At 43.7% G+C, this 14679-nt stretch overlaps 2 protein-coding genes across 25 annotated transcripts in view; one reads left to right on the top strand and one right to left on the bottom strand.

Annotated features, from left to right (window-relative positions):
* The window catches only part of DCUN1D3 (defective in cullin neddylation 1 domain containing 3), a 37873-nt gene extending 27061 nt beyond the window's left edge, over positions 1–10812 (bottom strand). For 2 of the 12 annotated variants that reach the window (XM_025416298.3, XM_025416302.3), the window contains exon 1: positions 10675–10812. The gene's annotated coding sequence lies outside the window, so the exon portion shown is untranslated. Of the gene's footprint in view, positions 1–5626; positions 5707–9775; positions 9944–10073; positions 10278–10610 lie in introns of those variants that run through there. The other 10 variants (XM_025416296.3, XM_025416295.3, XM_025416299.3 and 7 more) reach the window with 9 other exon arrangements.
* LYRM1 (LYR motif containing 1) overlaps positions 10368–14679 on the top strand; it is a 32005-nt gene continuing 27693 nt past the window's right edge. For 2 of the 13 annotated variants that reach the window (XM_049111348.1, XM_049111347.1), the window contains exon 1: positions 10498–10785. In XM_049111348.1, the coding sequence (XP_048967305.1) occupies positions 10620–10785 (166 nt within the window). In that variant the 5' untranslated portion in view covers positions 10498–10619. Of the gene's footprint in view, positions 10407–10469; positions 10786–11119; positions 11308–14679 lie in introns of those variants that run through there. The other 11 variants (XM_049111353.1, XM_049111355.1, XM_049111345.1 and 8 more) reach the window with 11 other exon arrangements.

The raw sequence follows: 14679 nt of genomic DNA, 5'->3' as shown, positions 1-14679 counted from the left end.
TTGGGAGCCGCCAACCCAGGTAAGCTTAGCTATGCATGCATGTAGCTAATAAAAGCTGATGTTCTTAGATGTTTATATCTATGCCAGGCACTGTGCCATATCCTTATTGAATCCTCACAATTATTTCCTGTGATTATCCTCCCTTTATATATGAAGAAGATAAAAATGAAACTTAGGGATGTTAAGTGGTTCATCCAACATCAAACTGTAAGTAGGTGATAAAGTTCAGGCTCAAACCTAGACTGACTAGGCTGATGCTCTTAACCAATGCACTATCTTTTTTCAAGTCACACTGAAAGGAAACATGAATTCTGTATATTTGATATCTTATTAAGTGAGCTCATTTCTTGCACTAGGGAAGTCTAGAGCTAAAGCACCTGTTAAGTTCAAGGAACTATAACATATCCTGGGAATGCTATTTTATACTGGCTGAGGGAGGAGATTGTACCTTTGTAATCCAAAGCTACTCTATCTGCACTTTCTTAACAAAAAACTCCATCTAATTAACAGTAAATACATATTGTTAGTTATTATCTAAATCAACTTTAGGGAGACTCCTTCCATTACTACTTATGGGATGCAAAACTGGAGTATTAATGTGGTATGATAAGAAATACATTTGGGAAAAAAATGTGTGTGCATGTATATATTTGGTCTTTGTCCCAGCTCCTAAAACTCTTGGTACATCCTTACTTTTATAAGTGTCCTATGATATTCCTAAGGATTCCCTGGTGGACCACACTGGAGTTTCTGCTAATGAAGTGACTCAGGGTGGGCCCTTCCATAGCTTCACAACAGAGGCTGGCCACACCAGAAAGACCAGGCACTTGATTAGAAGGTTGGAATTTTCAGACCACAGGGGAGAGGAGAGTGGCTGGACTTTAAGCAGCAGGGCAATGACTGAATCAATTATGCCTACATAAAGGAGACTCAATGAAACTAAAACCAGGCTAGGGGAGCTCCAGGACTGGTGAACACAATAATGACATGCTGGGAGGCTGGCGTGCCAAGAGGGGCCATGGAAGCTGTGCTCATTCATATCTTGTCTCATGCATCTCTTCCAATTGGCTGTTCCTGAGTTGTATCCTTTATAAAGAAACTATAATCCCGAATACTTTTCCCAGTTCTGTGAGTCATATGTTCTGACAATTATTGAATCTGGGGGAGGGTGGTTGTGACGAACCCCAAATTTGTAGTTTGCCAGGCAGAAGTGCAGGTACCTTGGGATTACTCGGTACTTGTAGCTGGTATCTAAAGTGGAACAATCTTATGAGAACGAGTCATTATTTTGAGGGCTATGCACTAACTCCAGGCAGTTTGTATTAGAATCGAACCGTTGGACATTTAGATAGTATTAGAGAATTGTTGTTGGAAAAACAGAATTAATAACCTCAGAAAAAGAAGTCCACATTAAAACCAATTAAACTGGTGCTCAGAAGCCACTTCTCTACTTGATCTAATCATTAAATCTACAGCTGTCACCAATTCAGAGCACTGCTTGCCATTTTCAGTGCAAGTAGGAAATTGGCTCCTAGACAGATCCACAAGTACCTGGTAAAATAAAATTTCTTTTAAAAGAAGAAAGATGGGGGACAGCCTGGGTGGCTCAGTGGTTTAGCACTGCCTTCAGCCCAAGGCCTGATCCTGAAGACCTGCGATCGAATCCCACATCAGACTCCCTGCATGGAGCCTGTTTCTCCCTCTGCCTGTGTCTCTGTCGCTCACTCTCTCTGTGTGTGTCTCTCATTAATAAATAAGTAAAATCTTAAAAAAAAAAAAAAAAAAGAAGAAGAAACATGGGGTACCTGGTGGTTCAATGGTTGAGCATCTGCCTTTGGCTCAGGTCATATCCTGGGGTCCTGCGTCAGGGAGCCTGCTTCTCCCTCTACCTATGTGTCTGCCTCTCTCTCTCTGTGTCTTGAATGAATGAATGAATGAGAAGAAGAAGAAAGACTTAGGAACTAATTTGACCTGGTAAAGAAAACATGGACTGTTGCAGAAATGTGAAGTAAAACATGATTACTCTTTAATAATTTTAGTTGTGATTTATCCCACATTATAGTCTCCATGAGAGAATCGTGAATTACTTCAATAGTTTACATGTAACTGTTCCCTTTGCACAGTAGATATTGTTAAATAACAATCACCACCTAGTATTTGCTTCATTATGTACTTTTACCCAAACTCTGATGCACCCAAGGACATCACATTCCCTCTTGTTTACCAACTTCTGATTTGTCAAAAGTAAAATCAAAAGAGACAGAGATTTCAAAAAACTTAAGCCAGCACTCCACAAGCAATCTTTAAGACCAATCTGGTCAAACCAGATACTGCATCCCTGCATTCACCACTCCCCATCAGAAATATACTTTCCAGCAATGGGAAAGAACACTTGTGGTCAGAGCCCTGGTGTGGGCCACTGCATTACCCAACTCCACAGGCCCCTGTTTCCCTCCTTAGGAACAGTGTTCCTTGGAGTTGGGCAATCCTGTGGGCCTGCTCCTTTCTACCCACTCTTCCCCTGGACAGTGCCACTGTTAACATTTTTACCCTTTCCCAGCTGGACCACTGATGGGCATTTCTCTTCACCCAGTGTACCCAGCCCATAATAACACCACCACCCCACCCCACCATCCCAAAGGCCTGCTCTTCTACATATCTTCCTCCCCCCACAACTGAACCCACCTATCTAAATGCCTTTAGAAGTCTTTAGACTTTTCTCTTTCATAAAATGTTAGGAAATCCCCAAGTAAACTGCTCCTTCTCAAAGATAGGCATCATCTGTAACCAACTATTTTGAGTAAATGACTGACCCAATGACTTGTTACTTCAAAGAAAAACCAATTTACTAGGAGTAAAAGAATTATAGAAACATTCTTTAAAATGGACACAGAGCATTCATTCTATCACTTCTTGCTCTTGAATTCCACTCACTTAGAAGAAAGAAAACATCACTGAAACTGAGAAAAATGTCTCCTCTAAGGACCTGGGACTTCTAGCATGTCCATGATCCTGCCACTTAGAAACCATACCAGCAACCTCACTGCAATGGTATTGCTAACCTTCTCTTTCTGTTTAAAGAACAGCCACTAGCTGGGGCATCTGGGTGGCTCAGGGAAGGCAGCTCGGTCCAAGTCTTGGTTTCAGCTCATGACCCATGAGATTGAGCCCCGAGCCAGGGCTCCACACAGGGAGTCTGCTTGAAGATTCTCTCCCTCTGACCCTCTCCCCACTTACATGCACATACACGTGCATTTTCTCTCTCAAATAAATAAATAAATCTTAAAAAAAAATTTTTTTTAAGAGCAGCCACTAGCTGGGGCACCTGGGTAGCTCAGTTAAGCATCCAACTCTTGATTGCAGCTTAGGTCATGATCTCAGGGTCATGAAATGGAGGCCCATGTTGGGCTCCACCCTCAGCAAATGTCTGATTCTCTCTCCCTCTGCCCTTTCCCCCCTTCACTCTCTTAAAAAAAATAAACAGCAGCCACTAAGTAATCATCAAGTAGATATAAAGCAAGAGTTTAACTGAAAACAAATTTGCTTCATAAAAAAAAAAAAAAAGGGGAAAAAGAAAAAACAGGGCAGGGATGTGGCCATTGTAGTTATTTCCCAAAACTGTTCTAAAACTGTCCTGTCAATGGATATACCCAGGTTTTCCTGTTCAGATCACAGGCCAGGTCACTGGGAAAAAGAAGTATTTGGTTCAGCATTTTGCATAGGTATTCTCTATAGCCTGCCTGATAGCTTAAGAAATCGAAGTGATAAAGCCTCAACTCCTATTTGAAAGTACTATTGTCACTTTCAGAAACATTCTGAGGATATAAGGCCAGCTATTTACTAGTGCCCCCACTCATTAATAACCTCATTTCACATACCCTGCAAAGGTGGTTGTGGTTATAAGGAGTTTTCCTGAAAGAACAGCAATTTGTGACAAAATGAGTAAAGAACCAAGAATATATAAAAAAAAACAAACAGCAAGGATTCCAATTAAACTCAAACAAAGTGCCTACACATATGAGGCAGTGTAGATGAGAAAATAAAATTAGTACAGAGAAGACTTGAATCTGGTCCTGTAGTTGCCAGTATCTTGCTCTTTAAGCAACTTTATTATAACCTTTCTAGATTTCCATTTCCCGACTAAATCACTGCTTTTCAACCTGTTTTTGGCTTCAGAACATTCTATTCTATAGCATTCTTCTGGGGAAGCCCAACATAACAGAATATTAAAGTTAACTTTCAGAGTGAAGCATAATAGGGAAAATGGAAGGAAAAGAGCAAAACCTCCTCATTCCACCACAGTGTACTCCAGCAATGACCTACAAGAGGGTTCCATTATAGCCTAGTTTGAAAAAACACTACACCAGATATTCTAAAGTTCTTTGAGGGTCTTTTTCCTCCCCTTCCTAAACTGCAGGAAGAAGAATGAACTACATTCAATATAGTAAATGCTATGACTTGAGTCTTGTTCAGAATCAGAATTATAGATCACATACCAACCCATCTTAAGCAGATACTGCAGAGTCCAAACCCTTCATCAACCAATAAGAGCTAAAAGCTATAACCAAACTCTGCAGGCTATAACCAAACTCTGCAGTCCTGACAGGGCGGAAGCAATCTATTAATAAAATAAGAGGACAAGTCTTTTCAGCACACTGTCTCCTGGAATGACAGCAGAGACTAAGGCAGTGGTTACAAAAGATGCTAAGTGCTCTCCAAAAATGGGAAGTACTACACTATACAGGGTTTTGCTATCCAAGATAGCATCATATCTGGTCTGGATTTACAGGCCTTAGCAACAGAATTATTTCTAGTCCCTAGGTCCTGAGGCTGAGCCCTCCAGCAGGGCAGAGCAGAAGAGGAACACAGATGATGTTTCTTTTCTTTTTTTTTTTTTTTAATTTTATTTATTTATTCATGAGAGACACAGGCAGAGGGAGAAGCAGGCTCCATACAGTGAGCCTGATGCGGAACTGGATCCTGGGTCTCCAGGATAGACCCCGGGCTGAAGGTGGCGCTAAACCACTAGCCACCCAGGCTGCCCAAAGATGTTTCCTAAAGCTATGTAATCTAACCTTCCATGCTGCAATTCAGCTCAAAATCCAACACCGCACAGCTCCACTCAGGACAGTCCCAAGCAAAGCCACACTCTCATCATTAGCATGATGCCTACCTTTCTATGCACTTAGGTTGGGACTGATGCACTGGACATAGGTGGCTTATTTTGGCCACAATAAGGGCTAATCACGACCTCAAGACTGACTTATTGAGTTTCCCTATTCTGATATATGGTATTTAAGTAAAGTTTCATTCACACACATCTAAAAGAAGATTCTTTGGAACTTTCTCCCTCCCATTTTTTTCTTTTGGCATATCAAGACTTCAAAGAATTAAGAGTTTGAGGCACTTCCAACCTTCTCTCTCATTACTTTGCTAAATAAATATGTTGCTAAACATATTTAAATAAGTAAATAAACATGTTTGCTAAATAAATATGTATTACTCATTAGTTAAATGGTTAAGTGCTATGGTAATCTTGTTCCCCCAAAAGAAATAGGACCTTCCATCACCTAGAGAACCAGACACAAGAATCAGTGAAACTAGATTTGAACTGAAAGACACTAACTCAAACACCCTGGTCCATTGTGCAAAGAGCTTCAGAACACTGCAACATTTAGGGAGAATTGGTCCTGGTTCACTGGTATCAACACCTGTAAACAGACACAAAGAGGTAATTGTAGTTATCAAGAGCTGGGGAAATAGAGTTACCAAGTAATTACCATTGTTTCAATCGAGTTACCACATCTTCACCTTGAAACAACTGGTAGCCAGTGTACAATTAACTCTCCTTATTGCAGCACAGACATCAAAACAGTAGCTGTATCGGGGATGCTCGGGGATGCCTGGGTGGCTCAGCGGTTGAGTGTCTGCCTTCAGCTCAGGGGATTATTCCGGGTTCCGGGATCGAGTCCCACATCCGGCTCCTTGCAGAAAGCCTGCTTCTCCCTCTGCCTGTGTCTCGGCCTCTGTGTGTGTGTGTGTGTCTTATGAATAAATAAATAAAATCTTAAAAAAAAAAAAGTAGCCATATCAGATTAATTTTAAGTCACTCAATGCAATACAAAACACCACAACTCCAAGAATAAGTGGCATCAACTAGCTTCCAAAGGTGCCCACCTTTCAGAGGAATATGACCAAAAGCCCCTGAAGTTTAAGAAAGAAATTAACTGGCATCCTATATTAAAAGCCAGCTCAGCTCCAAGACTCCAAATTCATTTAGATTTTGTAGATTCTTTCCCCAAACACAATCAGTGGCCAACATAGGAGTCAATGGCTTCTCCCTGTGTTCAAGTGCCCTCCTATCCATCTACCTCCTTTCAGAAATTAGAAAAGAGTCACCAGTCTCCAAACTGGCTGATGAAATTTCAGCCTACAGGATATTTTCATATTTGCGTTATAATAAACCACTGAAATGAAGATGAATAGTAGACAGCTTAATAACCCATTGGCTAAAGTATCTGAAGCCCAGCATTAGCATACAAAGTCCAAAATTCTTTAACCTAGACCAACAAAAGCCCTGTGTGTACACACACACACACACACACACGTATATTTTACTATCAGTTCTCTGTTCCTTTGAGTTATTCTGCAGTATGGAGAGCGGAGTCTATTGTTTGCCTGTCCCTAGCTGTTCACTTTAGTCACTAGTTTGCTAACTAAAAGACTTTCCATTTGTATTCAAGTCCGAATTAAGTAATTCAGTACCAGGCTCTATTCCACTCCCTTCATTACCCTCAGGACTGCCCAGTGAGCTCTATTCAAGTTAATTTTCACAATCCATCTACCAATGCTACTAAAATACCAGAACTTAAAACAGGTGACAGGTCCTTAATTTCTGATTTGTTTTTCCTCAAACACTAAAAGGTTTTTATTTAGCATTTCTAATACCAACTTTACTACAAATAGCCTAAGCAACATTTAAGTCCCTCAACCACATGGCTCAAAGGGCCAATTCACTCAAAGAACACACTAGTCACTGTTGTGGGGTTCAAAAGAAGAAAAGAGAGTATTCTTTCTGTTTCGGGCCACTGTGACATGGCAGTAGAGGGCCAAATCAAGGAGGAGTCCTGATTGGGCTTCTCAAGTGGACAATCTGGTCAAGGTGAGGCTGAGAAGTAGCTGACTACTAGAGATGAATGGCCCTAACAGAAGCCAAAGTAGGTTACATCCCCTGGTTACGTGCCAGCCCAAAGATGCCGACACAGTGGGACTGCGCCCACAATGGTCATTTATCTACTGTAATCCACTGAATGAACTTTTAGCACCAACCTACACCTCAGCTGAGTGTTATTAGTCACCAGGCAGACCAGACAAGAGTGGAAATATTGCAACACAAAACCTGTCTCCCTACAAAAGTAACTTCAAACTTAGATCCCAATGGACATCTTTGGAGAACAACAGGGGCGTATTATTATCACCTGCCCAAACTTCAACCCTAAATTCATACACAGCTGGAAGCAAAGGAGGATTCATGCATTAGAACATATGCAGGGTACTTGTTATGCAATTTTAAATAGCAGCATACAGGACAGAAAACAGTAAGGAAAAAAAAGTGCACTCTCAGTTGAACATTCTGTTTAATTCTGAACACAGTTTGACGTTTATCTGCCAGAAAAGACCCAGGTGACCACAGCCATCTCGCCTCCTCTCCCACACTCAGCAGGGTGACTTTTTTTTTTTATTGCAATAATCAACAGTACCTGCAAAACAGTAAGTCATAATGCTCCAAGAAAGGAAACAGAACTGATCAAAAAGGAGCACCACTTTCTATTTCCTTTTTCTTGCTCTTATTTTGCCTACCTATTCTGAGCCCAGCCTCCACCTCTCTGACCTAAACTTTTCATTTCCTTTTTGTTCACGAGGCTCTGGCTGTTACTCCCCTTTCCCATTCTCCCTCACCTCTCTACCCTCCCCCTCCTCCACCTCACCCCTTTCTTCCCAAGCCCTAGAACTTGCCAGAGTCATTCCTGCCAGTTTCTGCACTAGCTAGTCCCAGGAACCTGGAAGGCTCCTCCCATATATCTGCATGTCCGGCTTCTTTTTATTCAAAGCTCAACTTAAGGGTCACCTCCTTAAAAAGGTCTTCTTTGACTGCATCCCGATTAGACATGTTTTGTCATATCCCTGTACTTCAGCACTTAGCAAAGTCTGATTCGCTTATTTATTCTGCCCCACACACTACAGTATAAGCGCCATAAGAGTTCAGACCTTATGCCTGCATTCACCTTTGTCAACCACAGCCCAAAATACTGGCTAGCTCTTACTAGCTAATCAATAATGCTTGTTGAATGAATGAATTTTTGACTTTATATTCAATGGTTCCAAATCAATTAAGGTGAGAATAGTACTCATTCTTTTCTTTTGTTACAGTTCTGTGAAACATCTAAACATGATGTTGTTACTTGTATAATCAAAGCATTAAACATCGTTTTATCAGGCCTGAAAGCCCTGATGAGTAGGATGGGATCCGTTATAATTCTTCTAGCAATACGCATCATAAATTCAGTTATAGAGGCCCAGGAGTTATGGACACTTTCTAACCAAAGGACCTCTAAAATGTAGGCACTATTTCTTAAAGCTCTTCAGAAAACACAGTTCCGCATTCAACAGAGGACTACCAAAGAAAATATCAACATCAAAATAGGAACCATTACATTTCACTCTGAAATTCCTACAACAAGCTAAAAGAGGACTACTTGGTGACTTTTTTTTTTTTTGAAACCCACAGAACATCAATAGAGATCTTCTTTCCAGTCATTCTCTGCTTTCTTCAAATAATTTTTGTTATTGGTTTGTACTTTTTTTTTTAAACAAATCACATTTTCTCATTTAAGTCCGTCTATACACAAAGAATCAGCTAAATAAATGAGAGCATAAGACAGAAATCAGCACAAGCCAAAAGTGTCACTGAAGACTTGTGTGAATAGAGAAAAAGATAAAAGAGCTATTGTCCAATTGCAGAAACAAAAAAGTAATATGGGGTTTTCTGTTCTCTGAAGTGCATCATGAAGTGTGGGTGGAGAGAAACACAGAAATCCAGAATTAGCCTAACATCAAATCATTTTGGAAAGAGTTGACAACATGTAAATTCCTCACACACAAAGTATTTAGAACAAGAGACTTTGATTCCTGGGCTATGATGCCATTTAGGAATCCTTGCAAGGGCTTTGGAATCCCAGTATTCATAGGAGAAAATGCTCATCTTAATTTGGAGCTACCAGGCATTGAGAGGTACTCCCAATGTGACATAGCCTGTAACTGAAGTATTACAAAGCTTGCAGGAAGATCTGGGAGAGGCTGAACACCAAATTCAAAAGAGGTAACCAAGGTACCAAGTGCCATAAAGGAAAAGAAAAAAAAAAAAAAAAACACCAGGATTACCACGTAGCCACAGAGAACTGAGGTGGAAACGAGGGGTGTATATGAGGAAAGATAAGGGGGAAAGGGGAATGGAAAAAAATAAAAAACAATACATTGTCACCCCGTCCCACTTCCTACACAGGATACAGGCAAAGCTTCCAGCCCCATTACCTCAGGCACAGATGGTTATCGTTTATAGCAAAGGTGCACAGAAAGGCCTTCAGGTCTGAGCCCCTTAATTCCAGGGCTGTTAATGATTAAAGGGAAGGATGGGGGTGGGGAGGAAAATGAGGGAGGAGGGAGCCGGAGATTCACCCACCACCTCCCGCTTGGACTCCTACCTCACAGAGCTTACCCGGGCCATAGGACCAGAGTCGACACCCTCTCCAGGGCTGTTCCAGCCCCCAGATCCCCAGGCCTGGGTTGAGGGGTGCTGGCGGTGGCGAGGCAGGGACAGTAGGCAAGTTTTCTTGCGCCCTGCAGCTGACACGCCACAGGCTCCCCTCACAGCCTCTTCTTCCAAAAGGACCAGTCCAGACAAGGCGCTGATTTCCACTCCTCCCCTTCCACCCCCTTTTCTCGAAGGTACCCAACCCCCGCCCCTTCATCTCTCAATGCTCCCCGCTTTTCCTTAACCCCCCCCCAAAACTCACAGCTGCTCCAGAGGTTCCTCCAGTCAAACCCTTTCTGGAAACGACGGCGGCCCGGCGGGTCCAAACCACCTACCATCCCCGCTCGCGTTTCCAGGATCCCTACCCGCGCCGCCGCCGCCTCTTCTTCCACCACTGCCGCCGCCTCCTCTTCATCTGCGGCCCACCGGCGGCGGCCGCCCCCAAGCCCCGCCCCCTCCATCGCCTCCTGCATCATCACTTCCGGTAACCCCGCAGGCCGCCCGCTCCGGGAGGGAGAGAATAGAAGAGGGGCGGGGAGGAACGGGTGGAAGATTGCGTCACGACGTACGCACGGACGTACGAAGCCGTCGCCAAGTAAGGGCAAAGAACTAGCGACGCGGAGGGAGGGCTGGGAGGAGTTGGACTGGATCATTTTTTGGCTAGAGTGGGGGTGGGGGAGGATAGCGAAAAGGGGTAAAGAGAAACTAGGGAGACGATGAAGTTGGCTATACTGTTGGGTATACGGCGGAGGGTGGGCTAGAGTATGAAGTTTCAGGGAGACTTGAGACCATCCCTGACCTGGAACTAATGGTTCCACGGAGGGCCCCCCCCCGGTGGTTTAGTCCGGCCTGGCCTACCGGACCTGCCCGACCAGCGTCGGCCGCGGCTCAGCAAGGCTCCCGGCGCCGCCTCCTCCTAGCCCGCGGTAGGCTGCGGCGCTTCTGTGGGTGGGGGAAGGCAGGCCTGACGCAGAGTGAGTGTAGGGGATGGAGACGCTGACTCCTGGCGCGGGAGACTTGGGGGAAGGGGTTGACTCCCCAGGGGCAGGGATGGGCTGGGGGCGGGGGTGCGACGTTGCTAGGAGACGCGCTTGTGTGACCCCAGCCTCGCGAGGGCGGCTCTCTGTCCTCGCCACCGGCCTCGGGACCCCGCCGGGGGAAGCGGCCCGAGGGCCAGGAAGCGGAGGCCTGTTTGGCGAACAGCTGAGATGCCGGTTTGGGGCCCAACAGAGACTTTTCCTGAATCCTTTGGATCCCCGAATGTAAATGTGAGATCAGTAGGGGCAATTCCGGGGGCGAGAGGCGTCAAGCTGGGGAAGGTTGACCCAAACGAGGTCCCGTAGAGGCCACGGAGGCTTCCTAGGACGGTAGTGAGAACCTGCTTCTTAAACGGCTTCGGTCCGCGAACGAGAACGAGACGGAGGCCTTGCTCCGTGACTGTTTATTGGAGTCCGGGAGAAAGTTAAAATGTCAGTCAGTAAGGAAGATATCAGCAAGTACGACATGCCCCCCTAAGACCATAATACGGGGTGTGAAGCGGTAGGAGGTGGGAGGAAGGCCACTCCAGGTGGGGTGAGGCTTTTCAGATAAGGCCAGAGTTCCACGGAGATGCGTGAAAGGAGAGAAGCTAGGGAGTGGACTTTTCTAGATGGAGAAGAGAGCCAACAGGAAGGGTCCTGAGGAGGGAAACGGCGGGAAAGCCAGGTGGCTGGAACTGAAAGAACACGGGCTGGAGTGGTCTGTGATGGAGAAGTGGGAGGGCCTGATCATGCACAGCTAAATGCCCAAGGTTAAGGTTTGGCTGTTGTGTTACCTGAGGGTTTTGAGAAGGGGAGTGACCTGATTTACATTAAAAAAAAAAAAAAATCACTCGGCTGCTGGCTAGAGTAGGGTAGAAAGTTGTCAGACCTGTTAGGAGGCTGCTGCCCCAGGCCCAGGGAGAGATGGGTAGTGGCAGTGGAAATGCAGATTATTAAATTCGGAATGCATTTTGGAAATAGAGCTTGCAAGACTTGCTGCTGGATTGGGTAGTGAAGTGTACGGGAGGAGGAGGGACCAAGGATGACTCCTAAGGGGAAAACAATTGAAAGGAGACCCTTGACACAGATAAGGCCTCAGAGATAAAAGAAGGCTCCCTTAATATCCCGCAATAATGAGACTCTCATAATCAGTGAGACTCATCCACCCACTATCCAGCTTCTATTCATCCTCTAAGCCCTGGCTCAAATCTCTTCCTTCCCTTCCAACCCCAGCTGTTAGTGCTTTTGGACTTGTGCGCAGGTGATTTGTGTCCATTACAGCAAGGCTGACTTTGCTTGTTAATTGTTCATATCTCTGACTCCCCACGGGCTATTTCTTCTTTGCGTCCTTCTGGCTCCTGGTACAGAGCTTTGCCCATAGGGCCCACTGTGTAGTTATGGCTAGGTAGGAACACTATTCATAAGATAGCAGCCCTGGACTTCAACAACTCTAACAAAGGGGCTTTTGTCCCACTGCTGCTGCCAACTGTCAGCCACAATCTAGATATGGTTAATCTCGTAAAATCTAGAAAGGATATCAGAAGTATGAGAAGGCCTGGGTTTCAATCTTGGATCTGTTTCTGACCAGCAGTGGCCTTGGATAAGGTCTTTTTCTTTGAGCTGGAGGGGTTGGGCTAAATTAGAGATTGCAAACTGGCAAGACAGATACTGCATGCAAACATATCGTTCATCCCACAAAGTGATTTAAATTTAAATTCTTTTAAAAATTTACTTGCCAACGTTTAAAAATTGGACATCAAAATCCAGATCTTCAGCTTCATTTGAAAAATGAGACAATCTGGCCACACTAGCCTGAGGTTCCTCCCCTGCAACAGTCAGCTAGCGCCAGTAAGCTTCTCCCCATGTGCCCCTCCTTTTCAACTATCTGCCTGACCTGAACATTATCAAACTGAACATTTGATTTGCAGTTCTTGGTGTAGCCCTGTGCTGTTCTCCAGGAGCCATTAGCCACATGTAGCTATTTATTTGGTTTTTACATGTAGCTATTTAAATAAAATTTTGAGTGCTAGTTCCTCAGTTGCAGTAACCATATTTCATGTGCCCACATGTGGCCAGTGGCTAGCTACCCTGTTGGGCAGCACAGTTACAGAATATTTCCGTCATTGAAATACATTCTGTTGGTCAGTGCTGGACTGGAGGAGCGTGAACGTATTCTGGGTGCCAGTCGTTGCTCCTACTCTCAAGGAATTTTGTCTAGTAAGGAGCTCTGTTGCATCTGCAGATGAGAAAAGTTGCTCGGTTTGTAGTTACTTGATAATTAGAGGGTACTTAGAAACTGTCTTGAGAGCAGAGCCCCCTACTTAAGGTGAGGTTATTCATCAGAGGGTTGGATCAAGGGTCAGATGCTAGAAAGCTCCAGCTATGTCTAATGTTCTAACAAGTCCTTTGTCAGTTTCCTAATCCATTTCCCTAGGAAATTATAACAAAGGAGGGATTGAAATGTTAATTTAAACCTAATGTTTTTTGTTCTTGGACTTCCCCAGTTCCTATGATGGGGTGAAATCCTGAGTAATTATGAATGAATGACTGGGGTTGATTTTTAGCATTGACCTAGTTTTCATCTATTTCCAGCAGACACGTACACATACACACACACACACACACATACACATGCACATCTAACACCTCCCCCTACTTCTGGTAACTGGTTCTCACCACCTCTAACTGACCCTTACTTTGTCTTTGTCTCTTAAAATCTGCAGATTAGGAAACAGATACTTCCATTTCTTTTTGAGGGGCCAAAACTTGGTTTCCATTTAGAATATCCATCTCTGAGGGGAAAAAAGCTGTATCTCTCTTGGTTACAAAAGCCTGATTGGAGTTCCCCTTACAAGTATAATGTTGTGTGTGCTCCTATGGTGGTATATTTAGAATGAACATACTTGCCTCCTATGATCTTGTTTGGGATAATTTAGAAGTTTTTCAGATATCAGTATTTTTGGTTTTTCCCTGCATTCTGGAGATTTCCCATACTACAGGACCAAACCTAATTTCCATTTCTTTAAGTAAAATGAAAACACCATCTACCTTCTCCTCCCTGCCTCCTATCTCTGACACCCATATTGTCACTTTCTGTGTAAAAAGATGCTATTTCAGAGAATAGCTGTGCTATGATTAAGTACACCACACAAGCATATCCTGAGATTTGCAAAACAATATGGCTTTACACTTCCCTTTTTGGAATCTAGTAACCAAACACTGCACCCAGGACAGGAAACAAGTCCATTGGGTATGTTCATGTGTCTGTGACTATCTCGATCCGTCTGTCTATTAATGAAAAGGAGAGAGGATAGACAGCAAAGATGTGTGGGGGCACAGCTTATCTTGAAGGTTATTCGATTTGGGTAAGGATGATACTGTATAGGATATGGGTGTATACCAGAACGTAGGAAATATAACAGATGCAGGAGGAAAACATGCCAAAGGATAAGCAAGGAGTAAGAGATAAAGGAAGAAAAATAGGAAGGGAAGTCTGGGCATGCTTTTGGTGTTGGCACCTGCATTATATTTCCAGTAAGAAGTATGTGCTGTGGTCTGAAGATAAGCGGTACCTCCGACAGGGTTATTTACTCATACTGAAGAACAATAGTCCTTTACTGTACAGGGATTATTAATGATCAGAGGGAAACAGCTTTAGGAAAATCCATTACTATCACAAAGCAATAAATTCGCCAACAGGCAGCCTGCTTCTTTTTCCTCCTCTGCCGACAAAACTTGGTATAGATAAAAGAGGCCTCACTGTTTCTTCTTTATTTCCTCCTATTCAGGTAATATTTGCCTTCTTTAGCTCCCAAAATAAGTGATTTACATGGATTATCTCATAAATAA

Source organism: Canis lupus, chromosome 6 (genome assembly GCF_003254725.2).
Source record: "Canis lupus dingo isolate Sandy chromosome 6, ASM325472v2, whole genome shotgun sequence".
In the NCBI taxonomy this organism is placed as follows: domain Eukaryota; kingdom Metazoa; phylum Chordata; class Mammalia; order Carnivora; family Canidae; genus Canis; species Canis lupus.
Note: the sequence above shows the minus strand (reverse complement) of the source record. Positions and strands in the feature narration are given on the sequence as shown.